The sequence below is a fragment of the Sphaerodactylus townsendi genome, linkage group LG06, assembly GCF_021028975.2.
Source record: "Sphaerodactylus townsendi isolate TG3544 linkage group LG06, MPM_Stown_v2.3, whole genome shotgun sequence".
In the NCBI taxonomy this organism is placed as follows: domain Eukaryota; kingdom Metazoa; phylum Chordata; class Lepidosauria; order Squamata; family Sphaerodactylidae; genus Sphaerodactylus; species Sphaerodactylus townsendi.
The window spans coordinates 21,766,648-21,792,026 of NC_059430.1; the positions used below are offsets into that span (position 1 = coordinate 21,766,648).

Sequence of the window (25,379 nt, forward strand, 5' to 3'; positions counted from 1 at the left end):
TCCTCTCCACACAACAGACACCTTGTGAGGTAGGTGGTGCTGAGAAAGTCCTGAGACAACTGTGACTGGAGCAAGGTCACTCAGCAGGCTTCATGTGGAGGAGTGGGGAATCAAATCTGGTTCTCCAGATTAGAGTCTGCTGCTCTTAACCACGACACCACGCTGGCTGAAGCACTGCTCTGATCCAACAGGGCTCTTCTGGCTTTCCTAAATCCTTCCCCATTATTAACTTCCCTCCAGCTGTTTTTCTCCAAACAGAGGGAAAAGAAACAAGTACCCACAACTTTCCCCTTCTGGGTAAGAAAGTAGCTGAAGGGCGTAATGGCGTAGTGGTTAAGAGCAGGTGTACTCTAATCTGGAGGAACCGGGTTTGATTCCCCCACTCTGCTGCTTGAGCTGTGGAGGCTTATTTGGTTCAGATTAGCCTGTACACTCCCACACACGCCAGCTGGGTGACCTTGGGCTGCTAGACACAGCCTTTCAGAGCTCTCTCAGCCCCACCCACCTCACAGGGTGTTTGTTGTGAGGGGGGAAGGACAAGGAGATCGTAAGCCCCTTTGAGTCTCCTTACAGGAGAGAAAGGGGCATATAAATCCAAACTCTTCTTCTTCTGTTCTAATGTGGATCTGAACAAGGACCAGGTAGGAAAAGGTTAAGTATTCTTCCTCTATGATCAAATTTACAGTCTTCCATGCTTGCATTTGAGCAGGGCGGGGGTGGGGGAATAGGCAATCAGTTTCTGTCTCTTCCTCATCTTATTTATTTTGGCCCTGAACCACCAGGGCGACGCTAACTCTCAGTCAGATGGATATTAATGAAGTCTGCATTACACATGCAGGCCCCGATCCAGCAGTACACCCATACAGCCATTGGGACTGTGTGCATGAGCCTGAATGGATAACGATCCATCACAAGTAGGGAGATGAAATTAAACCTTCGCTCCACCCCTCCCAGCTGAAAGCTGATGTGAGCAGCTATCACCAACTATCTGAGGGGACGTGGCATGTTTCCTGCCCTGGTTCCCTCAGCACCTTTTTGCACACATAATTTCCCCTGTCCCTGAGAACTATCCAAGTGAATATTTGCTTTCAGACCATAGAATTGGATAAGGGTGGAAAAAGAAGTTGTGGCTCAGCAGAATTTTGCACAATATCTGCAAGATATTTTGCACAATAAGCTGGAAGAACCAGCGAGGTTTAGCAGGTAAGGTGTGGGACTAGAATCTGCGAAACTCATGTTCAAATCCCCACTCTGCCATGGAAGTTTGCTGGGTGACCTTGGGCCGGTCACACACTGGCCCTTTCCACACTGACATTTTAAAACATTTTGAGGCAGGAAATAAAACATTTCCTCTTTCGAGGGCCACCGCGTTTTCACCCCCTTGGTTCCCAAAACGTTTTATTTGCAGCTTCAAAACGTTATAAATGAATGCCCTTTTAAAACAATTCTTTAGTTGAAACGTTTTCAAAACTAATTCGTTTGCCTGTACGATCTCTTTAAGACGTTTCCCATGCCTCTCTGCAGTCTCCGGACTTCCCCCTCGGCACCATTTTCTCAGCTTATTCTTCGCTCCCCCTTGCTTATTTTTTGGAGCCTTTCTGTTTGTTTTTGTCATTTTGGGGGGACTAATCGACTATACATGGCACAGAGAAGGGCAGCACCCCACTACGAAGCACGGAAACACCAATAGGACAATGTACTCAAAAAAGGAGAAAAATCACAAAATGGCGGCCAGGAATCATTTTGAGGAGCTGACTATGGACACACATTGTAGTAAAAGGAGGAATGAAATGTTTTAGAAATGTTTTGGAGGATTTGTGCAGAAAGGGCACTGAGTCTAAACTCTGGGAAGAATTTGGATGGGAGACCTCCAAGGAATACCAGGGTCATGACAGGGAGGAAGGCAATGGCAAACCACCTCTGAACATTTCCTGCCTGGAAAACTCTGTTGGAATGTCATACGTCAGCTGGGACTTTACAGCAAAAAATAAACTGCAGCAGAGGGCCACAGATTATTGGGTGTATGTGTGCGAAGTGCCATCAGGTCGCAGCCAATTTATCATGACTTCAGGAAAGATGTGAGAAGCAGAGGTGGTTTGCCATTGCCTTCCTCTGCAGGATCGTTCTTGGGGGTCTCCCGTCCTGTTTAGCTTCTGAGATCTGACGAGATGGGGCTACATCAAGCTGCCTCCTGTCCCCCACAAATTATTAGGGACTTCTATATACAACATGTTTGTTTGTTTACTGAATTTCAGGATTTACATTATTTGGCAATGCTTTGGAACCTCTTAAAATTGACTGAGTTTGGTGCCTCAATTTGAATGTACTAACCTGCAAGTTGGAGGCTGGAGATCTCCTGGAGTGACAACTGATCTGCAGATCACAGAAATCAATTTCCCTAGGGGAAAAATGGCTGCCTTGAAGGGTAGGCTTTATGGTAGCAGTGTCCAACTTGGGGGCTTCAGACGTTCGTGGACTACAATTCCCATCAGCCCCTTGGCCATGCCAGCAGAGGCTGATTGGAATTGTAGTCCATGAGCATCTGAAGCGCCAGAGTTAGACACCCCTGCTTTATGGCATTATAACTTGCTGAGGCGCCTTGTCTTCCCGAAACCCCACCTTTCCCAGGCCCCACCCCAGTGGTGTACCTAGGCAAACTGGAGCCCTGGGCAAAACCTATCCTAAAAACTGCACCCTTTGCAGGCCAAAAATGGGAAAACACTGAAAATATAAAAAATCCCACAAACGAACTTGCAGTTTTTGCGCCCCCCACAAGGCGGTGCCCAGGGCAACTGCCCACTTTGCCCAATGAGAGGAACGCCTCTGCCCCACCCCCAAAACTCCAGGAATTTCACAACCCAGAGATGGCAACCCCAGCCTCGGCATGTTTCAGGCCTTCTCCAGGTAAGTGTCGATTCTCCTGCACAAAAGCTGGAGAATTTTGCGTGAAATCCAAATGGGATTTTGCAGGAGAACGTCCCGTGCCCTTTGCCCCTGCTCCCAGCCTGAAGAATGCATTACAAATCCTATTGATTTCCTTGATATCCATCACCGGAGGCAGGATTGTGATAATGAGCTGCAAAGCAGTTGGTTTCTCCAGTCTGTTACAGCTGAAAATCCATGCCCTGCGCCTGCCTCACATGACCAATGAAGAAATGAAGACGGGGAACGTCGCGTACAAGCCAGATTCCCTCAAAGCACCAGTAAGTTTGGAATGTAAATTTCTTTTGTTGGAAAATATACATTCTGGTCGATTCCCCACCAAAAAAAGGAATGTAGATACAAGCCGGTTTGGGAAAAACCGGGACCTTTTCAGCACGGTTTCAGCGGCCCCACTGCAGTTTCTGCCCCACAAACGATCCTTGTTCCCAGAAACGCAGCAGCAACGAAGGATTCCCCACTGAGGCGGATTGAACACAGGATCCACTCAGGGGCTATCCTGATTGGCTGTTGCATTGTGTTGGGGCGGGATTTTTTTTAATGTTCAAACTTCCGAATCCACGTCTCTGCGAGCACACGCAGAACAACCCTATGCGGAAACAAAGAAACGGGCGATTAAAGCGAAGCCCTGTTTCCGCATGCCTCCATGTAGTTGGATCCACATGGATACGACGTGTAGCACTGCTTTGTATTGCCTTCTACTCAGTCAATCAGTCAAAACAGGCCCCATGTTGCTTCATATCCACGTGGATCTCCGGTCTGCGAAATTTTTTTAAAAAGGCATCGCGGGCATCGCGCACAGCCCACTGCATTCTCATTGGATGGGAGGCTCCATGTCATTACCAGCAGCGGGAAAACCGAATCCGGATTCACCCCCACAACTTCCCCACCGCTCCAGATTGCCCACGCATTTTTTTGAAAAGGTCTACTTTCTTCCAGGTTTTAAAATAACACGTGCTGAGGGGCGGGGAGCACCGGAAACGGGATGAATGCGTGTTCGGCGCTGGTGCAGTGGGGAGTTCTGCTGGAAACCTGGATATTTTGTGTGACGAGCACGCATCTAATCCTCAGTGGGGAATCGACCTCTGACAGCCAGGTTGCAGCAATTCGGCATTTTTGGTGATGCATCTTGCTAATCTGCCATCACCTAAACCATCAAGTTTCCAAAATCTCAAAAAGGAAAGCATTTTAAACATTTATTTACTTCATTTATACCCCACTTTCCTCCCCAGTGGGGACCCAAAGCGGCTTACATCATTTTCTTCTCCATTTTATCCTCACAACAGCCCAGTGAGGAGAAGAAGGGTTTGGATTTATACGCCCACCTTTCTCTCCTTTAGGAGACTCAAAGGGGCTTACTGTCTCCTTTCCCTCCCCCCTCCCCACAACAAATACCTGTGAGGTGGGTGGGGCTGAGAGAGCTCCATAGAGCTCTGACTAGCTGAAGGTCACCCAGCTGGCATGTGCTGGAGTGCACAAGCTAATCTGGTTCACCAGATAAGCCTCCACAGCTCAAGTGGCAGAGCGGGGGAATCAAACCTGGTTCTCGAGATCAGAGTGCGCCTGCTCTTAACCACTACACCACGCTGGCTCTCCCAGATACTAGTCTGAGGTGGTTGAGGCTGAGAGCATGTGACTGGCCGAAGGCCCTCCAACGAGCTTCTATGAAACAAGTGGGGATCCAGACAGGTTCATCCAGATACTAGTCTGACACTTTTAACTTCTACCACATGTTGGCTCTCACCTGAGCAGATGTGCACGGACAGCTGCTACTGTTCTGATGCAAAATGTGCACAGCCTGCCGTGGATCTTCTGCATGTAGCTACAAATGCTTCTTTTGTGCCCAGAAAAATGACCAGACCCCTAAAATATGTGAAGTGGGCCAGGCCGTCCTTCGACTCTTGTTCAACATTGTCTAGTCAGACTGCCACCAGCTCTTCAAGGTCCTAGCTTTCTTATTTATTTACTAAAGGCCTTTTAAACTTCTTTTGCTCCCCATCAGAACCCTACATGGTTCAGTCCAGCCCAAGCTCATCAGAGTTGAGAAACTACACAGGGTTGGCCCCAGTTTGCACTTGGATGGGAAGCCCTCAAGGAAATCCAGGGTTGCTACACAGAGGAAGAAAATGGCAAGTCACCGTTGCTCCTCTCTTGCCTTGAAAACCTCATAAGAAGAGGAGTTTGGCTTTAAGCCCCCTTGAGTCTTCTGTAAAGAGACTCAAACGGGCTCACAAATTCCTTTGCGTTCCTCTTCTCACAACAGGTGCCTTGTGAGGTAAGTGGGGCTGAGAAAGTCCTGAGAGAACTGTGACTGGCCCAAGGTCACCCAGTAGGCTTCGTGTTAGGGGCAGGGAACCCAGTAGGCTTCGTGTTAGGAGCAGGGAAACAAATCCAGTTAACCAGATAAGAGTCTGCCTCTCACGTGGAGGAGTGGGGAAATCAAACCCAGTTCTCCAGATCAGAGTCCACCTGCTCTTAACCACCACAGCATGTGGGCTCTCCTGCCATCAAATGGTCGTGACTTGACAGCAGTCAATTCTATTATTTGCTCCCCAATGGGACCCACAGAAGGTTCAAAAACACACAAGTTGAACAAGGCAATTTAAACACGCCAGACAGTAAGCAATGCCAACGCATTCTGGATCAGTTGCCAACGGGAGCTACCTGCCATAAGCCCAAGGCCGTGAGGCTCAGAGCCACAGACCGTGAGAGCTCTTTGTTCTTGCCCTTTGGAGCACACCCAAGGATTTGCACCACCCAGGGTTTTAATACCTGTAGGCAGGAAGCAGACAGAAGCTGAGCCAGATGTTGTACAGCTAGCAAGACTTCCTGGGGCTTCTGCAACAGCTGCTACCCAACACTGTTTCAACTGGGGATGCCAAGAATGAAGCCACGGACATTCTACGCACCAAATGTACAGCGAACCACTGAAGAACAAACAGCCTGTCAAACGGGGAACCAAACCGCACAAATGTACGTTTCTCGTTTATTAATAGCACTTATCGGTCAACCGTTTAGAAACCCCGCCGTTTTAAAAAAAAATCCTAACAACAACGCCGTTGTAAAGCGCCCAACAGATGCGAGAGCAAATCAAGTCTGAAAAGCCTGCGTGCAAAAGAGAGGAAAAAAATATTTAAAATGCAGACTTGGCAAGGAAGTTTGCTAACAAGGTAGCGAGGGAGGCTTCCCGAGGGAGGCGGTTCCATAAAATAGACGCTACTGAGGGGAAGAGTCTTTCTAGGCAGCCCAGAGGCGACGGCGGATGCTCAGATGGGAATCGACGCTCCCCTAGGTACCCTGGGCTCAGGCTTTCTAGGAAAGATAATCACTGGCTCTTTTGAACTGAGAAACTAATGGGCAACTGCTTTGCCATATGGAAGTTGGCAGTGTGAGGAGAATTTAAAGCAGCTGCTGCGCGGGGCCTATTTCCTGAGCCTTCTGAAGATGCGAGCAAATGAAGGCTTCAACAGTCGTATCGGCCAATTATATTCCCAGTTCAGTGTTCTGTATCCCTGTTAAGCACAAATCTGGCCCTCCTGGTAGTTAATCCACACAGCAAGGGGGGAATGGGGACTTGAGCCCGCAAACCAATGGCTGCAGCCGAGCCTCAAAGGGTCGTAGCCCTGCGCGTGCAGAATGTGATGAGTCGGCTACAAATCGGCTGTGATGAGTCAGATACAAAACTGGGAAAGTCTCTTGAAAATCTGGAGGGTCACTTTAAGAGCCCCCCCCCCCCCAGCATTTTTGCACAGTCGCACACCTTTCTTTCACATTTGCCCCACATTTTCAAATTTGGTCCCCTTGGTGATGTGACTTTTGAGGACAAAAGAGCGCTACTGTTGGGATGCTGATAGGGTGTCCTAAACTAGCCTGATCTCTTTAGATTTCCAGACCTGAGCAGGGTCAATCCTAGCTACTACTTGGAGGGGAGTCTATTTAGGAACTCCAGGGATGGCATACAGAGGCAGGTAATTACAAACCACCTCTGTGTGTCTCTTGCTTTGAAAACCCTACAGGGCTCCATGACGCCACTGTGACTTGAGGGCACTCCCCCCAGGGGCGCAATGCCCATTGGGCAAGGTGGGCAGCTGTCCAGGGCACCACCTTGTGGGGGGCCTCAAAATGAAGGGTTTGTTTTTGGGTATTTTTAGTGGTTTTCCATTTTTTGCCTGCAGGGGGGTGCAGTTTTTAGGCTAGCGGCACTACATTTTCAGCGTATCATCAGGAGACTGTCCTTGTGCTACCCCCCCAAGTTTGGTGAGGTTTGGTTCAGGGAGTCCAAAGTTATGGACTCTCAAAGGGGGTGCCCCCATCCCCCATTGTTTCCAATGGGGTTGGTTAGAGATGGGGGGCTACAGCTTTGAGGGGTTCATAATCTTTGGCCCCTGAACCAAACTGGGTATTCAGCACCTCGAAACTTGGGGGTACCCATAAGGACAGTTTCCAGATGATACCCTGAAATTTTGGTGCTGGTACATTCAAAAAATGCGCCCCCTGCAGGAACATCCCGGAAATTTGCCCAAGAATCTTTGTTCTGCATTGAGTTTTCTGTATTGCTGTCAATGGGGGTTGCAGGCTGGGGGGGCACATTTCTGAAGGCACAGTCTCAAAACTTTCAGGGTCTCATCAGGAGATTGCCCTGATGATACCCCCAGGTTTGGTGCAGTTTGGTTCAGGGGGGCCAAAGTTATGGACCCTCAAAACTGTAGCCCCCATCTGCTGAAATTTTGGTGCAGATGTGTCTAAAAATGCACCCCCTGCAGGCACCAATGTCCTGGTGCAAAAAAAATGTGGTCGTGATGGAGTGGCCACCTATGAGTGGGGGGCATCCAACTCAGGTTTTGCCCAGGGCTCCCCCCCCCCCTTGGTTTATGCTAACTTTTGTTTAAATCCAGCTGAAATGCAATTGTCACACTCACATTCAAAAGAATGATATTAGATCTGCTTCATTTCAGGTCCGCTCACTTCTTCAAATAACAAGTCACATATTAATGGGATAAATCAACAGGGGCATAGTATCCTAATGGTGAGATGCTGAAGTCCCGTCGGGCACTGCATTGGTTGGGCCACACCTGGAGGGCTGTGTTGAGTTCTGGAGGCCTCACTTCAAAAAGGTTATGAACAAATGGAGCCAGTGAAAAGGAGAGTGAGGAGGATGCTCATTGCCCTGGAGACCAAGTCCTATGAAGAAAGGGAAAAGGATTTGGGTCTGGAGAAGAGGAGATTGAGGGGGGGGCACATGAGTACTCTCTTTAAGGATTTGAAGGGCTGTCACTTAGAGGAGGACGGGGAGCTGTTCCCATTGGCAACATAAGTTAGGCCTCACGATAGTGGGTTTAAATTATGGATGAAAAGGTTCTGACTGGATATTAGGAGAAAAATCACAGTAAGAGTTGTGCAACGGTGGAATCAGCTGCCTCGCTGGAATCAGCCGGCTTGCTGGTAGCCTTTAAGCAGCAGCTGGACAAACACTTGTCCGGGATGCTCTAGGCCGGAGGTGTCCAACTCTGGCGCTTCAGATGTTCACGGACAACAATTCCCACCAGCCTCTGCTGGCATGGCCAATTGGCCATGCAAGCAGGGGCTGATGGGAATTGTAGTCCATAAACATCTGAAAAGCATTGAGCAGGGGGTTAGACATAGATGGTCTGAATGGCTCCTTCCAACTCTATGATTCTATCAAATTAACTGTATTAAAAGGACTGGAACCTTTGTTGATAAGAGTATATTTTGGTGGAATGGTTTTCTCTATAATTGGAGTTCTGCATTTCTCCCCTCTTGATGGTCTGCTCCTAAACACAGCATTTGGAAATGAATCCTAGGGAAAGCAGGTTAACTTCTTTTCAAAGTATACAAATCTTTTCACTAGGGAGAATTGTTCAGCCGCTTCATCCATCGTTATGAGCTAGCATTGGATCCAAGGTGCTGAATGGATTGCATTTTAGATGCTCTCTGGTAATTCTGAGGAGTTTTAAGAAAACCATTTCCGACCCAGAAACTATTTAATAGACTTTCTAGTCATTACACTCCGATTAAACATGTTGTCAACTGTCTTGGCTGAGGACTAAGAAGACAACTGTGGATTTAACAAACATTCCAACAAACTCATAAGGAAAGAGAAATGAAATTGTGTCATGCCTTCCTTGCTGGGAGTGGTGGAGGGGGGGGGCATAGATCCATAAATCTTCCTCCAATGTAATCTGGCGGGAAGGGCCTCGACTAGTGGTAGAGCATCTGTTTGGCATTCAGAAGGTCCCAGGTTCAATTCTTGGCATCTCCAATTAGTAGGTGATAAGAACATAAGAACAAGCCAGCTGGATCAGACCAAAGTCCATCTAGTCCAGCTCTCTGCTACTCGCAGTGGCCCACCAGGTGCCTTGGTGAGCTCACATGCAGGAGGTGAACGCAATGGCCTTCTGCGGCTGTTGCTCCCGATCACCTGGTCTGTTAAGGCATTTGCAATCTCAGATCAAAGAGGATCAAGATTGGTAGCCATAAATCGACTTCTCCTCCATAAATCTGTCCAAGCCCCTTTGAAAGCTATCCAGGTTAGTGGCCATCACCACCTCCTGTGGCAGCATATTCCAAACACCTCCAATCACACGCTATGCGTGAAGAAGTGTTTTCTATTAGTCCTAATTCTTCCCCCAGCATTTTCAATGAATGCCCCTGGTTCTAGTATTGTGAGAGAAAGAGAGAAAAATTTCTCTCTGTCAACATTTTCTGTACTCCCATGCATAATTTTTGTAGACTTCCAATCATATCCCTCAGCCTCTCCAAACTAAAGAGTCCCAAACGCTGCAGCCTCTCCTCATAGGGAAGGTGCTCCAGTCCTCTCAATCATCCTTGTTGCCCTTCTCTGCACTTCTCTTTTCTATCTCCTCAATATCCTTTTTTTGAGATGCGCTTACCAGAACCATGGACATCAGTACCTTCCAAGCGCGTGTCGCATCTTCACTGTTTTATATAAGGGCATGACAATCTTTGCAGTTTTTTATTATCAATTCCTTTTCTAATGATCCCCAGCATAGAGTTTTGCCTTTTTTTACAGCTGCTACATGCATTGAGTTGGACATTCCCATGGAACTATCAACTAAGACGCTTCAAATCCCTTTCCTGGTCTGTGACTGATAGCACTGGCCACCCCTGTAGCGTGTATGTGAAGTTTGGACTTTTTTTTTGCCCCTATGTGCATCACTTTACATCTTTAAGCTACATTGAACTGCATTTGCCATTTCTGAGCCCACTCACCTAATCTTCTATCAAGGTCCGCTTGGAGCTCTTCGCAATCCTTTGTGGTTCTCACCACCCCACACATACCTCTGTATCATCTGCAAATCTTGGCCACCACACGCTACCTTGGCACCCTCTACTTCCAGGTCATCATTTATGAATAGGTTAAAGAGACACTGGTCCCACACGGATCCTTGGGGGACACCACTCCTGACATTCTCCTTCCATTGTGAGAACTTCCCATTTACACTCCCACTCTTTGTTTCCTGTTTCTCAACCAGTTTTAATCCATAGGAGTGACTTCTCCCTCTTATTCCTTCTTCATTGCTGAGTTTTCTCAACAGTCTCTGGTGAGGAACTTTGTCAAAAGCCTTTGGAACTCCAAGCAGACAATGTCCAATCGGGTTCACTCCCTGTCCACATGCCTTGTTTACACCCTCAAAGAACTCTAGTAAGTTTGTAAGACAGGATTTGCCTCCCTGCAAAAAGTTTCATGTTTCGACTCTTTTCTCAGCAGGTCTTGCTTTTCTACATGTTTTATAATTTTATCTTTAATGATAGATTCTATTAATTTACCAGGAACAGAAACTGACTGGCCTGTAATTTCCCGGGTCCCCCCTAGATCCTTTCTTAAAGATTGGTGTGACATCGGCCATCTTCCAGTCTTCAGGGATGGAGCCTGATTTCAGGGATAAGTTGCATATTAAAGTGAGAAGATCAGCAATTTCATGCTTGAGCTCTTTAAGAACTCTTGGGTGAATGCAATCTGGGCCAGGGGATTTGGTAACATTTAGTTTATCAATGGCTGCCAGAACTTCTTCCTTGTCTACCACTATCTTCGTTAGTTCCTCGGATTCGCCTCCTAAGAAGCTTGATGTGAAAGATTTCTTCCTAAGGCCATGGAGACTTTCTGCCAGTCTGAATAGACAACATTGACCCAATCATCATCAAGATTCAGTCAACTATGGCTTTGTATGTCCCTGTTAACTGGATGCAAGTGAAAATAAAATACCCAAAAATGGGGCTTGCCTCACCTGAAAATCTGATTTAGAGATATACTTGGTTTTTGTCTAAAAGTCCATCCTGGGTTCTAGAGATGAATCTCTGCCAATGAGACATAATGAAGTCACCTGTCAGACGATGAGTCCGCATAGCTTAATATCTCCTGCTCAGACAGACAGAGTTTGAGGCAGTGAAAGATCTGAACCTTCAACCAAAGAGTCCTTCAACCAAAGGAGTCCTTCAACCAAAGATGCTAGAAAGCCAGATATTCTGCACAAATGTCACTGAGCTGAGTAGTTATGGTGGAAAGATCCCTCAAGCTCCGGCAGGAGGCGAAGGATCCCTCCAGAAAGGCTCTTTCCACTTCAACCCAGAAGTGGATCACTATCAAGGAAAGCTGTGGGATGGACTCCTTCCTTGGAGACCAGGTCTCTTTTCACTCCCCAGCCCGGCTGTTCATCCCAAGTATCTGGGGGATCTGGTGGTCCAGGCTAACCTGACCTGGCCATATCTCAGAAGCTTAAGCAGGGCTGGCCCTCATTGGTCCTTGGATGGAAAACCACCAAGGACGTCTAGGGTTGCGACACAGAAACAGGCAATGGCAAAACACCTCTGAACATCTCTTGTCTTGGAACTCTGCCTGGCCTCCATGAGCCAGTTGCGACTGGACGGAACTTCCCACCCACCACCACAGAGAGAGGCATCCAGCGACAACGGACCGGGAGATGGCTGGAGGCTCTTCCAGAGTCGAGCTCTTCATGCAGTGAAATCAGGGCCAAGGGTTCAACCCCGGTGGCACCCCACCACTGTCACTTCGACTCAACCCCCGCCTCCTTCTGTACCCTTTCCTTCCTCCTGGGGGGGAGGGGAGGATGCACTGGCGTTACTTCCTGACCAAGCCAGCGGCAAGCAAGAGCCCTTTGCAACATGTCATCACAACCGCACAAAGCAGCCCGCAGCAATCACCCTGAGCTCTCGGCCAAAAGGAGCCCCGTCTGCCCCCCCACCCACATTCCCCCCTCCCCCAATTCATCAGACTGCCAGTCTTGGCTGATCCAGAGACCGAGGGAGATTCTAGGGCGGAAAGTGACCTCATTTTGCCTTGGGAAGCCCAGCCCAGCCAACCGACCTTCGCTGCCAGCTCCTATCAGCCATGCTTCAGAAGACCGGAGGGTGGGAGAAGCGGAGGGGGACCCCGGGGCGGATTTCCTCGGTCATGATCCCCCGAATGAAGGAACAAGCGGGGGAGGAGAGGAGCGGTCCTCTCTGGCCCTGGGATCTCCGTGGCGGGTCTCTGATTCCTCCCTCCTTCCCGCAAATGAATCCGGCTAGGTGTGCACCCGTGGTGATGAATGAATGGATGGATGAAGGATGAATGGATGACTGGCTGACTGGCTGGGGCAGGCGGTCTCTTACCTTGAGGAGCAACACAAAGAGCCATAGTCGAGAGGCGCCGCTCATTGGGGCGCCGGTCCTCCTTCCCCGGGGGAGATCCCTGCTCATCGGGGGCCAACAGCCGCCCTGGCCCCCCAGCCGCGCCCCGGGGGAGGGAGGCAGGATGCGGGTCTGGACTCGCGAGAAGGGTCGGCAACAATGGCGAGCGCCGCCGCCGCCGCCTCAGAGCCGCAGCGCAGCCTTCGCCTCCCGCCGGAGACCCATCGTGCCCCCCTTGCTCGCTCCTCCTCTTCCTTTATGGCTTCAGCCGTAGCTCCGACGGCTCCCGGGCGGGCAGGGGGCTGGAGCGGCGGCCGGAGAGGGGCTCGGCCCAGCCCCGCTGGTTCTCCGCTCCCGGGGAAGCGAGGTAGCCTACAAGGCGCGCCCTTTCCCTTCGCGCCCGGCTGCAGTCTTTCCACTCCGGCTCGCTGGCGGGGAATGAATGGGGCGCCCTCATGCCAAGCGCGCCGCCTGCAATTGACAAGGCGCCCACCGCCCCGCCCTCCCTCGCTGGCTCTCCCGTCGCCTGGCCACGCCCACTCGTGGCCACGCCCCTCTCTGGCTTCTTACCCTCCTTCGCCTGCTTTCGGGGTCTGTCGGTGCAAAGTTCCCGTTTGCCTTTCCCAGACTCTGGATGCACCAATGACCCGTATTTCCTCTTCATCTCAACGTGTCCGCAGGGCCATCATCCAGGCGCAGCCAGCCAACGACCACCCTGTAGGGCAGTGATGGCGAACCTTTTCGAGACCGAGTGCCCAAATTGCAACCCAAAACCCGGTTATTTATCGCAAAGTGCCAACACAGCAATTTAACCTGAATACTGAGGTTTTAGTTTAGAAAAAAGGTTGGCTCCGAGGCACACGTTACTTGGGAGTAAGCTTGGTGAAGCAACCGTGCAACAATTTGAATGGGTGAATCATGACCCTAGGAGGGTTTACTCAGAAGCAAACCCCATTGCCAGCAACCGAGCTTACTCCCAGGTAAAGGATTGTGCCCAGGCTAGCCTAGATGTGTGTATGTGGGGGGTGATTTTCTGCCCCCCCCCACATGATGAACTCTGTGCACATGTGCCCACAGAAAGGGCTCTGAGTGCCACCTCTGGCACCCGTGCCATTGGTTCGCCACCGCTGCTGTAGGGTTTTCAAGAGAAGGGACATTCAGGAATGGTTTGCCAATGGCTGTTCCCGTGGTCTCCCATCCAAGTACTGACCAAGGCCGACCCTGCTTAGCTTCTGAGATCGGACCAGATCTGACTAACTTGAGTTTCTGGTCTCCTTCACCATCAAGAGTCAATTCAACACACTCCTGTTTACCTTTCTTTTGCTTATTTCCCTTTTGTTATTTTTTCTTTTCTTTTTCCTGTTCTTTTCTATATCAGTTCCGATCAGTTCCTTGGTAAGCCCCCCCTCCCCCCACAGTTTGCAACAGTGTATTTTTAACAGGGGTTTGCAGGGGTTATCTCTTTTTCTCCTTAAGGCTACTAGGAGCTAAGACTGCTGGAGGTGGGGCTTAACAGGGGTTAACAGAGGTTACTCTTTGGGGGGTGGGGGGGGGGGGGGGTGGGGGGGGGGGGGGGTGGGGGGGGGGGGGGGTGGGGGGGGGGGGGGGTGGGGGGGGGGGGGGGTGGGGGGGGGGGGGGGTGGGGGGGGGGGGGGGTGGGGGGGGGGGGGGGTGGGGGGGGGGGGGGGTGGGGGGGGGGGGGGGTGGGGGGGGGGGGGGGTGGGGGGGGGGGGGGGTGGGGGGGGGGGGGGGTGGGGGGGGGGGGGGGTGGGGGGGGGGGGGGGTGGGGGGGGGGGGGGGTGGGGGGGGGGGGGGGTGGGGGGGGGGGGGGGTGGGGGGGGGGGGGGGTGGGGGGGGGGGGGGGTGGGGGGGGGGGGGGGTGGGGGGGGGGGGGGGTGGGGGGGGGGGGGGGTGGGGGGGGGGGGGGGTGGGGGGGGGGGGGGGTGGGGGGGGGGGGGGGTGGGGGGGGGGGGGGGTGGGGGGGGGGGGGGGTGGGGGGGGGGGGGGGTGGGGGGGGGGGGGGGTGGGGGGGGGGGGGGGTGGGGGGGGGGGGGGGTGGGGGGGGGGGGGGGTGGGGGGGGGGGGGGGTGGGGGGGGGGGGGGGTGGGGGGGGGGGGGGGTGGGGGGGGGGGGGGGTGGGGGGGGGGGGGGGTGGGGGGGGGGGGGGGTGGGGGGGGGGGGGGGTGGGGGGGGGGGGGGGTGGGGGGGGGGGGGGGTGGGGGGGGGGGGGGGTGGGGGGGGGGGGGGGTGGGGGGGGGGGGGGGTGGGGGGGGGGGGGGGTGGGGGGGGGGGGGGGTGGGGGGGGGGGGGGGTGGGGGGGGGGGGGGGTGGGGGGGGGGGGGGGTGGGGGGGGGGGGGGGTGGGGGGGGGGGGGGGTGGGGGGGGGGGGGGGTGGGGGGGGGGGGGGGTGGGGGGGGGGGGGGGTGGGGGGGGGGGGGGGTGGGGGGGGGGGGGGGTGGGGGGGGGGGGGGGTGGGGGGGGGGGGGGGTGGGGGGGGGGGGGGGTGGGGGGGGGGGGGGGTGGGGGGGGGGGGGGGTGGGGGGGGGGGGGGGTGGGGGGGGGGGGGGGTGGGGGGGGGGGGGGGTGGGGGGGGGGGGGGGTGGGGGGGGGGGGGGGTGGGGGGGGGGGGGGGTGGGGGGGGGGGGGGGTGGGGGGGGGGGGGGGTGGGGGGGGGGGGGGGTGGGGGGGGGGGGGGGTGGGGGGGGGGGGGGGTGGGGGGGGGGGGGGGTGGGGGGGGGGGGGGGTGGGGGGGGGGGGGGGTGGGGGGGGGGGGGGGTGGGGGGGGGGGGGGGTGGGGGGGGGGGGGGGTGGGGGGGGGGGGGGGTGGGGGGGGGGGGGGGTGGGGGGGGGGGGGGGTGGGGGGGGGGGGGGGTGGGGGGGGGGGGGGGTGGGGGGGGGGGGGGGTGGGGGGGGGGGGGGGTGGGGGGGGGGGGGGGTGGGGGGGGGGGGGGGTGGGGGGGGGGGGGGGTGGGGGGGGGGGGGGGTGGGGGGGGGGGGGGGTGGGGGGGGGGGGGGGTGGGGGGGGGGGGGGGTGGGGGGGGGGGGGGGTGGGGGGGGGGGGGGGTGGGGGGGGGGGGGGGTGGGGGGGGGGGGGGGTGGGGGGGGGGGGGGGTGGGGGGGGGGGGGGGTGGGGGGGGGGGGGGGTGGGGGGGGGGGGGGGTGGGGGGGGGGGGGGGTGGGGGGGGGGGGGGGTGGGGGGGGGGGGGGGTGGGGGGGGGGGGGGGTGGGGGGGGGGGGGGGTGGGGGGGGGGGGGGGTGGGGGGGGGGGGGGGTGGGGGGGGGGGGGGGTGGGGGGGGGGGGGGGTGGGGGGGGGGGGGGGTGGGGGGGGGGGGGGGTGGGGGGGGGGGGGGGTGGGGGGGGGGGGGGGTGGGGGGGGGGGGGGGTGGGGGGGGGGGGGGGTGGGGGGGGGGGGGGGTGGGGGGGGGGGGGGGTGGGGGGGGGGGGGGGTGGGGGGGGGGGGGGGTGGGGGGGGGGGGGGGTGGGGGGGGGGGGGGGTGGGGGGGGGGGGGGGTGGGGGGGGGGGGGGGTGGGGGGGGGGGGGGGTGGGGGGGGGGGGGGGTGGGGGGGGGGGGGGGTGGGGGGGGGGGGGGGTGGGGGGGGGGGGGGGTGGGGGGGGGGGGGGGTGGGGGGGGGGGGGGGTGGGGGGGGGGGGGGGTGGGGGGGGGGGGGGGTGGGGGGGGGGGGGGGTGGGGGGGGGGGGGGGTGGGGGGGGGGGGGGGTGGGGGGGGGGGGGGGTGGGGGGGGGGGGGGGTGGGGGGGGGGGGGGGTGGGGGGGGGGGGGGGTGGGGGGGGGGGGGGGTGGGGGGGGGGGGGGGTGGGGGGGGGGGGGGGTGGGGGGGGGGGGGGGTGGGGGGGGGGGGGGGTGGGGGGGGGGGGGGGTGGGGGGGGGGGGGGGTGGGGGGGGGGGGGGGTGGGGGGGGGGGGGGGTGGGGGGGGGGGGGGGTGGGGGGGGGGGGGGGTGGGGGGGGGGGGGGGTGGGGGGGGGGGGGGGTGGGGGGGGGGGGGGGTGGGGGGGGGGGGGGGTGGGGGGGGGGGGGGGTGGGGGGGGGGGGGGGTGGGGGGGGGGGGGGGTGGGGGGGGGGGGGGGTGGGGGGGGGGGGGGGTGGGGGGGGGGGGGGGTGGGGGGGGGGGGGGGTGGGGGGGGGGGGGGGTGGGGGGGGGGGGGGGTGGGGGGGGGGGGGGGTGGGGGGGGGGGGGGGTGGGGGGGGGGGGGGGTGGGGGGGGGGGGGGGTGGGGGGGGGGGGGGGTGGGGGGGGGGGGGGGTGGGGGGGGGGGGGGGTGGGGGGGGGGGGGGGTGGGGGGGGGGGGGGGTGGGGGGGGGGGGGGGTGGGGGGGGGGGGGGGTGGGGGGGGGGGGGGGTGGGGGGGGGGGGGGGTGGGGGGGGGGGGGGGTGGGGGGGGGGGGGGGTGGGGGGGGGGGGGGGTGGGGGGGGGGGGGGGTGGGGGGGGGGGGGGGTGGGGGGGGGGGGGGGTGGGGGGGGGGGGGGGTGGGGGGGGGGGGGGGTGGGGGGGGGGGGGGGTGGGGGGGGGGGGGGGTGGGGGGGGGGGGGGGTGGGGGGGGGGGGGGGTGGGGGGGGGGGGGGGTGGGGGGGGGGGGGGGTGGGGGGGGGGGGGGGTGGGGGGGGGGGGGGGTGGGGGGGGGGGGGGGTGGGGGGGGGGGGGGGTGGGGGGGGGGGGGGGTGGGGGGGGGGGGGGGTGGGGGGGGGGGGGGGTGGGGGGGGGGGGGGGTGGGGGGGGGGGGGGGTGGGGGGGGGGGGGGGTGGGGGGGGGGGGGGGTGGGGGGGGGGGGGGGTGGGGGGGGGGGGGGGTGGGGGGGGGGGGGGGTGGGGGGGGGGGGGGGTGGGGGGGGGGGGGGGTGGGGGGGGGGGGGGGTGGGGGGGGGGGGGGGTGGGGGGGGGGGGGGGTGGGGGGGGGGGGGGGTGGGGGGGGGGGGGGGTGGGGGGGGGGGGGGGTGGGGGGGGGGGGGGGTGGGGGGGGGGGGGGGTGGGGGGGGGGGGGGGTGGGGGGGGGGGGGGGTGGGGGGGGGGGGGGGTGGGGGGGGGGGGGGGTGGGGGGGGGGGGGGGTGGGGGGGGGGGGGGGTGGGGGGGGGGGGGGGTGGGGGGGGGGGGGGGTGGGGGGGGGGGGGGGTGGGGGGGGGGGGGGGTGGGGGGGGGGGGGGGTGGGGGGGGGGGGGGGTGGGGGGGGGGGGGGGTGGGGGGGGGGGGGGGTGGGGGGGGGGGGGGGTGGGGGGGGGGGGGGGTGGGGGGGGGGGGGGGTGGGGGGGGGGGGGGGTGGGGGGGGGGGGGGGTGGGGGGGGGGGGGGGTGGGGGGGGGGGGGGGTGGGGGGGGGGGGGGGTGGGGGGGGGGGGGGGTGGGGGGGGGGGGGGGTGGGGGGGGGGGGGGGTGGGGGGGGGGGGGGGTGGGGGGGGGGGGGGGTGGGGGGGGGGGGGGGTGGGGGGGGGGGGGGGTGGGGGGGGGGGGGGGTGGGGGGGGGGGGGGGTGGGGGGGGGGGGGGGTGGGGGGGGGGGGGGGTGGGGGGGGGGGGGGGTGGGGGGGGGGGGGGGTGGGGGGGGGGGGGGGTGGGGGGGGGGGGGGGTGGGGGGGGGGGGGGGTGGGGGGGGGGGGGGGTGGGGGGGGGGGGGGGTGGGGGGGGGGGGGGGTGGGGGGGGGGGGGGGTGGGGGGGGGGGGGGGTGGGGGGGGGGGGGGGTGGGGGGGGGGGGGGGTGGGGGGGGGGGGGGGTGGGGGGGGGGGGGGGTGGGGGGGGGGGGGGGTGGGGGGGGGGGGGGGTGGGGGGGGGGGGGGGTGGGGGGGGGGGGGGGTGGGGGGGGGGGGGGGTGGGGGGGGGGGGGGGTGGGGGGGGGGGGGGGTGGGGGGGGGGGGGGGTGGGGGGGGGGGGGGGTGGGGGGGGGGGGGGGTGGGGGGGGGGGGGGGTGGGGGGGGGGGGGGGTGGGGGGGGGGGGGGGTGGGGGGGGGGGGGGGTGGGGGGGGGGGGGGGTGGGGGGGGGGGGGGGTGGGGGGGGGGGGGGGTGGGGGGGGGGGGGGGTGGGGGGGGGGGGGGGTGGGGGGGGGGGGGGGTGGGGGGGGGGGGGGGTGGGGGGGGGGGGGGGTGGGGGGGGGGGGGGGTGGGGGGGGGGGGGGGTGGGGGGGGGGGGGGGTGGGGGGGGGGGGGGGTGGGGGGGGGGGGGGGTGGGGGGGGGGGGGGGTGGGGGGGGGGGGGGGTGGGGGGGGGGGGGGGTGGGGGGGGGGGGGGGTGGGGGGGGGGGGGGGTGGGGGGGGGGGGGGGTGGGGGGGGGGGGGGGTGGGGGGGGGGGGGGGTGGGGGGGGGGGGGGGTGGGGGGGGGGGGGGGTGGGGGGGGGGGGGGGTGGGGGGGGGGGGGGGTGGGGGGGGGGGGGGGTGGGGGGGGGGGGGGGTGGGGGGGGGGGGGGGTGGGGGGGGGGGGGGGTGGGGGGGGGGGGGGGTGGGGGGGGGGGGGGGTGGGGGGGGGGGGGGGTGGGGGGGGGGGGGGGTGGGGGGGGGGGGGGGTGGGGGGGGGGGGGGGTGGGGGGGGGGGGGGGTGGGGGGGGGGGGGGGTGGGGGGGGGGGGGGGTGGGGGGGGGGGGGGGTGGGGGGGGGGGGGGGTGGGGGGGGGGGGGGGTGGGGGGGGGGGGGGGTGGGGGGGGGGGGGGGTGGGGGGGGGGGGGGGTGGGGGGGGGGGGGGGTGGGGGGGGGGGGGGGTGGGGGGGGGGGGGGGTGGGGGGGGGGGGGGGTGGGGGGGGGGGGGGGTGGGGGGGGGGGGGGGTGGGGGGGGGGGGGGGTGGGGGGGGGGGGGGGTGGGGGGGGGGGGGGGTGGGGGGGGGGGGGGGTGGGGGGGGGGGGGGGTGGGGGGGGGGGGGGGTGGGGGGGGGGGGGGGTGGGGGGGGGGGGGGGTGGGGGGGGGGGGGGGTGGGGGGGGGGGGGGGTGGGGGGGGGGGGGGGTGGGGGGGGGGGGGGGTGGGGGGGGGGGGGGGTGGGGGGGGGGGGGGGTGGGGGGGGGGGGGGGTGGGGGGGGGGGGGGGTGGGGGGGGGGGGGGGTGGGGGGGGGGGGGGGTGGGGGGGGGGGGGGGTGGGGGGGGGGGGGGGTGGGGGGGGGGGGGGGTGGGGGGGGGGGGGGGTGGGGGGGGGGGGGGGTGGGGGGGGGGGGGGGTGGGGGGGGGGGGGGGTGGGGGGGGGGGGGGGTGGGGGGGGGGGGGGGTGGGGGGGGGGGGGGGTGGGGGGGGGGGGGGGTGGGGGGGGGGGGGGGTGGGGGGGGGGGGGGGTGGGGGGGGGGGGGGGTGGGGGGGGGGGGGGGTGGGGGGGGGGGGGGGTGGGGGGGGGGGGGGGTGGGGGGGGGGGGGGGTGGGGGGGGGGGGGGGTGGGGGGGGGGGGGGGTGGGGGGGGGGGGGGGTGGGGGGGGGGGGGGGTGGGGGGGGGGGGGGGTGGGGGGGGGGGGGGGTGGGGGGGGGGGGGGGTGGGGGGGGGGGGGGGTGGGGGGGGGGGGGGGTGGGGGGGGGGGGGGGTGGGGGGGGGGGGGGGTGGGGGGGGGGGGGGGTGGGGGGGGGGGGGGGTGGGGGGGGGGGGGGGTGGGGGGGGGGGGGGGTGGGGGGGGGGGGGGGTGGGGGGGGGGGGGGGTGGGGGGGGGGGGGGGTGGGGGGGGGGGGGGGTGGGGGGGGGGGGGGGTGGGGGGGGGGGGGGGTGGGGGGGGGGGGGGGTGGGGGGGGGGGGGGGTGGGGGGGGGGGGGGGTGGGGGGGGGGGGGGGTGGGGGGGGGGGGGGGTGGGGGGGGGGGGGGGTGGGGGGGGGGGGGGGTGGGGGGGGGGGGGGGTGGGGGGGGGGGGGGGTGGGGGGGGGGGGGGGTGGGGGGGGGGGGGGGTGGGGGGGGGGGGGGGTGGGGGGGGGGGGGGGTGGGGGGGGGGGGGGGTGGGGGGGGGGGGGGGTGGGGGGGGGGGGGGGTGGGGGGGGGGGGGGGTGGGGGGGGGGGGGGGTGGGGGGGGGGGGGGGTGGGGGGGGGGGGGGGTGGGGGGGGGGGGGGGTGGGGGGGGGGGGGGGTGGGGGGGGGGGGGGGTGGGGGGGGGGGGGGGTGGGGGGGGGGGGGGGTGGGGGGGGGGGGGGGTGGGGGGGGGGGGGGGTGGGGGGGGGGGGGGGTGGGGGGGGGGGGGGGTGGGGGGGGGGGGGGGTGGGGGGGGGGGGGGGTGGGGGGGGGGGGGGGTGGGGGGGGGGGGGGGTGGGGGGGGGGGGGGGTGGGGGGGGGGGGGGGTGGGGGGGGGGGGGGGTGGGGGGGGGGGGGGGTGGGGGGGGGGGGGGGTGGGGGGGGGGGGGGGTGGGGGGGGGGGGGGGTGGGGGGGGGGGGGGGTGGGGGGGGGGGGGGGTGGGGGGGGGGGGGGGTGGGGGGGGGGGGGGGTGGGGGGGGGGGGGGGTGGGGGGGGGGGGGGGTGGGGGGGGGGGGGGGTGGGGGGGGGGGGGGGTGGGGGGGGGGGGGGGTGGGGGGGGGGGGGGGTGGGGGGGGGGGGGGGTGGGGGGGGGGGGGGGTGGGGGGGGGGGGGGGTGGGGGGGGGGGGGGGTGGGGGGGGGGGGGGGTGGGGGGGGGGGGGGGTGGGGGGGGGGGGGGGTGGGGGGGGGGGGGGGTGGGGGGGGGGGGGGGTGGGGGGGGGGGGGGGTGGGGGGGGGGGGGGGTGGGGGGGGGGGGGGGTGGGGGGGGGGGGGGGTGGGGGGGGGGGGGGGTGGGGGGGGGGGGGGGTGGGGGGGGGGGGGGGTGGGGGGGGGGGGGGGTGGGGGGGGGGGGGGGTGGGGGGGGGGGGGGGTGGGGGGGGGGGGGGGTGGGGGGGGGGGGGGGTGGGGGGGGGGGGGGGTGGGGGGGGGGGGGGGTGGGGGGGGGGGGGGGTGGGGGGGGGGGGGGGTGGGGGGGGGGGGGGGTGGGGGGGGGGGGGGGTGGGGGGGGGGGGGGGTGGGGGGGGGGGGGGGTGGGGGGGGGGGGGGGTGGGGGGGGGGGGGGGTGGGGGGGGGGGGGGGTGGGGGGGGGGGGGGGTGGGGGGGGGGGGGGGTGGGGGGGGGGGGGGGTGGGGGGGGGGGGGGGTGGGGGGGGGGGGGGGTGGGGGGGGGGGGGGGTGGGGGGGGGGGGGGGTGGGGGGGGGGGGGGGTGGGGGGGGGGGGGGGTGGGGGGGGGGGGGGGTGGGGGGGGGGGGGGGTGGGGGGGGGGGGGGGTGGGGGGGGGGGGGGGTGGGGGGGGGGGGGGGTGGGGGGGGGGGGGGGTGGGGGGGGGGGGGGGTGGGGGGGGGGGGGGGTGGGGGGGGGGGGGGGTGGGGGGGGGGGGGGGTGGGGGGGGGGGGGGGTGGGGGGGGGGGGGGGTGGGGGGGGGGGGGGGTGGGGGGGGGGGGGGGTGGGGGGGGGGGGGGGTGGGGGGGGGGGGGGGTGGGGGGGGGGGGGGGTGGGGGGGGGGGGGGGTGGGGGGGGGGGGGGGTGGGGGGGGGGGGGGGTGGGGGGGGGGGGGGGTGGGGGGGGGGGGGGGTGGGGGGGGGGGGGGGTGGGGGGGGGGGGGGGTGGGGGGGGGGGGGGGTGGGGGGGGGGGGGGGTGGGGGGGGGGGGGGGTGGGGGGGGGGGGGGGTGGGGGGGGGGGGGGGTGGGGGGGGGGGGGGGTGGGGGGGGGGGGGGGTGGGGGGGGGGGGGGGTGGGGGGGGGGGGGGGTGGGGGGGGGGGGGGGTGGGGGGGGGGGGGGGTGGGGGGGGGGGGGGGTGGGGGGGGGGGGGGGTGGGGGGGGGGGGGGGTGGGGGGGGGGGGGGGTGGGGGGGGGGGGGGGTGGGGGGGGGGGGGGGTGGGGGGGGGGGGGGGTGGGGGGGGGGGGGGGTGGGGGGGGGGGGGGGTGGGGGGGGGGGGGGGTGGGGGGGGGGGGGGGTGGGGGGGGGGGGGGGTGGGGGGGGGGGGGGGTGGGGGGGGGGGGGGGTGGGGGGGGGGGGGGGTGGGGGGGGGGGGGGGTGGGGGGGGGGGGGGGTGGGGGGGGGGGGGGGTGGGGGGGGGGGGGGGTGGGGGGGGGGGGGGGTGGGGGGGGGGGGGGGTGGGGGGGGGGGGGGGTGGGGGGGGGGGGGGGTGGGGGGGGGGGGGGGTGGGGGGGGGGGGGGGTGGGGGGGGGGGGGGGTGGGGGGGGGGGGGGGTGGGGGGGGGGGGGGGTGGGGGGGGGGGGGGGTGGGGGGGGGGGGGGGTGGGGGGGGGGGGGGGTGGGGGGGGGGGGGGGTGGGGGGGGGGGGGGGTGGGGGGGGGGGGGGGTGGGGGGGGGGGGGGGTGGGGGGGGGGGGGGGTGGGGGGGGGGGGGGGTGGGGGGGGGGGGGGGTGGGGGGGGGGGGGGGTGGGGGGGGGGGGGGGTGGGGGGGGGGGGGGGTGGGGGGGGGGGGGGGTGGGGGGGGGGGGGGGTGGGGGGGGGGGGGGGTGGGGGGGGGGGGGGGTGGGGGGGGGGGGGGGTGGGGGGGGGGGGGGGTGGGGGGGGGGGGGGGTGGGGGGGGGGGGGGGTGGGGGGGGGGGGGGGTGGGGGGGGGGGGGGGTGGGGGGGGGGGGGGGTGGGGGGGGGGGGGGGTGGGGGGGGGGGGGGGTGGGGGGGGGGGGGGGTGGGGGGGGGGGGGGGTGGGGGGGGGGGGGGGTGGGGGGGGGGGGGGGTGGGGGGGGGGGGGGGTGGGGGGGGGGGGGGGTGGGGGGGGGGGGGGGTGGGGGGGGGGGGGGGTGGGGGGGGGGGGGGGTGGGGGGGGGGGGGGGTGGGGGGGGGGGGGGGTGGGGGGGGGGGGGGGTGGGGGGGGGGGGGGGTGGGGGGGGGGGGGGGTGGGGGGGGGGGGGGGTGGGGGGGGGGGGGGGTGGGGGGGGGGGGGGGTGGGGGGGGGGGGGGGTGGGGGGGGGGGGGGGTGGGGGGGGGGGGGGGTGGGGGGGGGGGGGGGTGGGGGGGGGGGGGGGTGGGGGGGGGGGGGGGTGGGGGGGGGGGGGGGTGGGGGGGGGGGGGGGTGGGGGGGGGGGGGGGTGGGGGGGGGGGGGGGTGGGGGGGGGGGGGGGTGGGGGGGGGGGGGGGTGGGGGGGGGGGGGGGTGGGGGGGGGGGGGGGTGGGGGGGGGGGGGGGTGGGGGGGGGGGGGGGTGGGGGGGGGGGGGGGTGGGGGGGGGGGGGGGTGGGGGGGGGGGGGGGTGGGGGGGGGGGGGGGTGGGGGGGGGGGGGGGTGGGGGGGGGGGGGGGTGGGGGGGGGGGGGGGTGGGGGGGGGGGGGGGTGGGGGGGGGGGGGGGTGGGGGGGGGGGGGGGTGGGGGGGGGGGGGGGTGGGGGGGGGGGGGGGTGGGGGGGGGGGGGGGTGGGGGGGGGGGGGGGTGGGGGGGGGGGGGGGTGGGGGGGGGGGGGGGTGGGGGGGGGGGGGGGTGGGGGGGGGGGGGGGTGGGGGGGGGGGGGGGTGGGGGGGGGGGGGGGTGGGGGGGGGGGGGGGTGGGGGGGGGGGGGGGTGGGGGGGGGGGGGGGTGGGGGGGGGGGGGGGTGGGGGGGGGGGGGGGTGGGGGGGGGGGGGGGTGGGGGGGGGGGGGGGTGGGGGGGGGGGGGGGTGGGGGGGGGGGGGGGTGGGGGGGGGGGGGGGTGGGGGGGGGGGGGGGTGGGGGGGGGGGGGGGTGGGGGGGGGGGGGGGTGGGGGGGGGGGGGGGTGGGGGGGGGGGGGGGTGGGGGGGGGGGGGGGTGGGGGGGGGGGGGGGTGGGGGGGGGGGGGGGTGGGGGGGGGGGGGGGTGGGGGGGGGGGGGGGTGGGGGGGGGGGGGGGTGGGGGGGGGGGGGGGTGGGGGGGGGGGGGGGTGGGGGGGGGGGGGGGTGGGGGGGGGGGGGGGTGGGGGGGGGGGGGGGTGGGGGGGGGGGGGGGTGGGGGGGGGGGGGGGTGGGGGGGGGGGGGGGTGGGGGGGGGGGGGGGTGGGGGGGGGGGGGGGTGGGGGGGGGGGGGGGTGGGGGGGGGGGGGGGTGGGGGGGGGGGGGGGTGGGGGGGGGGGGGGGTGGGGGGGGGGGGGGGTGGGGGGGGGGGGGGGTGGGGGGGGGGGGGGGTGGGGGGGGGGGGGGGTGGGGGGGGGGGGGGGTGGGGGGGGGGGGGGGTGGGGGGGGGGGGGGGTGGGGGGGGGGGGGGGTGGGGGGGGGGGGGGGTGGGGGGGGGGGGGGGTGGGGGGGGGGGGGGGTGGGGGGGGGGGGGGGTGGGGGGGGGGGGGGGTGGGGGGGGGGGGGGGTGGGGGGGGGGGGGGGTGGGGGGGGGGGGGGGTGGGGGGGGGGGGGGGTGGGGGGGGGGGGGGGTGGGGGGGGGGGGGGGTGGGGGGGGGGGGGGGTGGGGGGGGGGGGGGGTGGGGGGGGGGGGGGGTGGGGGGGGGGGGGGGTGGGGGGGGGGGGGGGTGGGGGGGGGGGGGGGTGGGGGGGGGGGGGGGTGGGGGGGGGGGGGGGTGGGGGGGGGGGGGGGTGGGGGGGGGGGGGGGTGGGGGGGGGGGGGGGTGGGGGGGGGGGGGGGTGGGGGGGGGGGGGGGTGGGGGGGGGGGGGGGTGGGGGGGGGGGGGGGTGGGGGGGGGGGGGGGTGGGGGGGGGGGGGGGTGGGGGGGGGGGGGGGTGGGGGGGGGGGGGGGTGGGGGGGGGGGGGGGTGGGGGGGGGGGGGGGTGGGGGGGGGGGGGGGTGGGGGGGGGGGGGGGTGGGGGGGGGGGGGGGTGGGGGGGGGGGGGGGTGGGGGGGGGGGGGGGTGGGGGGGGGGGGGGGTGGGGGGGGGGGGGGGTGGGGGGGGGGGGGGGTGGGGGGGGGGGGGGGTGGGGGGGGGGGGGGGTGGGGGGGGG

At 69.1% G+C, this 25,379-nt stretch overlaps 1 protein-coding gene across 1 annotated transcript in view; it reads right to left on the reverse strand.

The window, feature by feature from the left end:
- Nucleotides 1-13,115, reverse strand: part of PTPRO (protein tyrosine phosphatase receptor type O) — a 194,712-nt gene extending 181,597 nt beyond the window's left edge. Inside the window, 1 exon segment of the mRNA XM_048501507.1 lies at nt 12,592-13,115. Coding sequence (XP_048357464.1) covers nt 12,592-12,678 — 87 coding nt within the window. The 5' untranslated portion in view covers nt 12,679-13,115.
- Between the last annotated feature and the right edge of the window lie 12,264 nt (nt 13,116-25,379).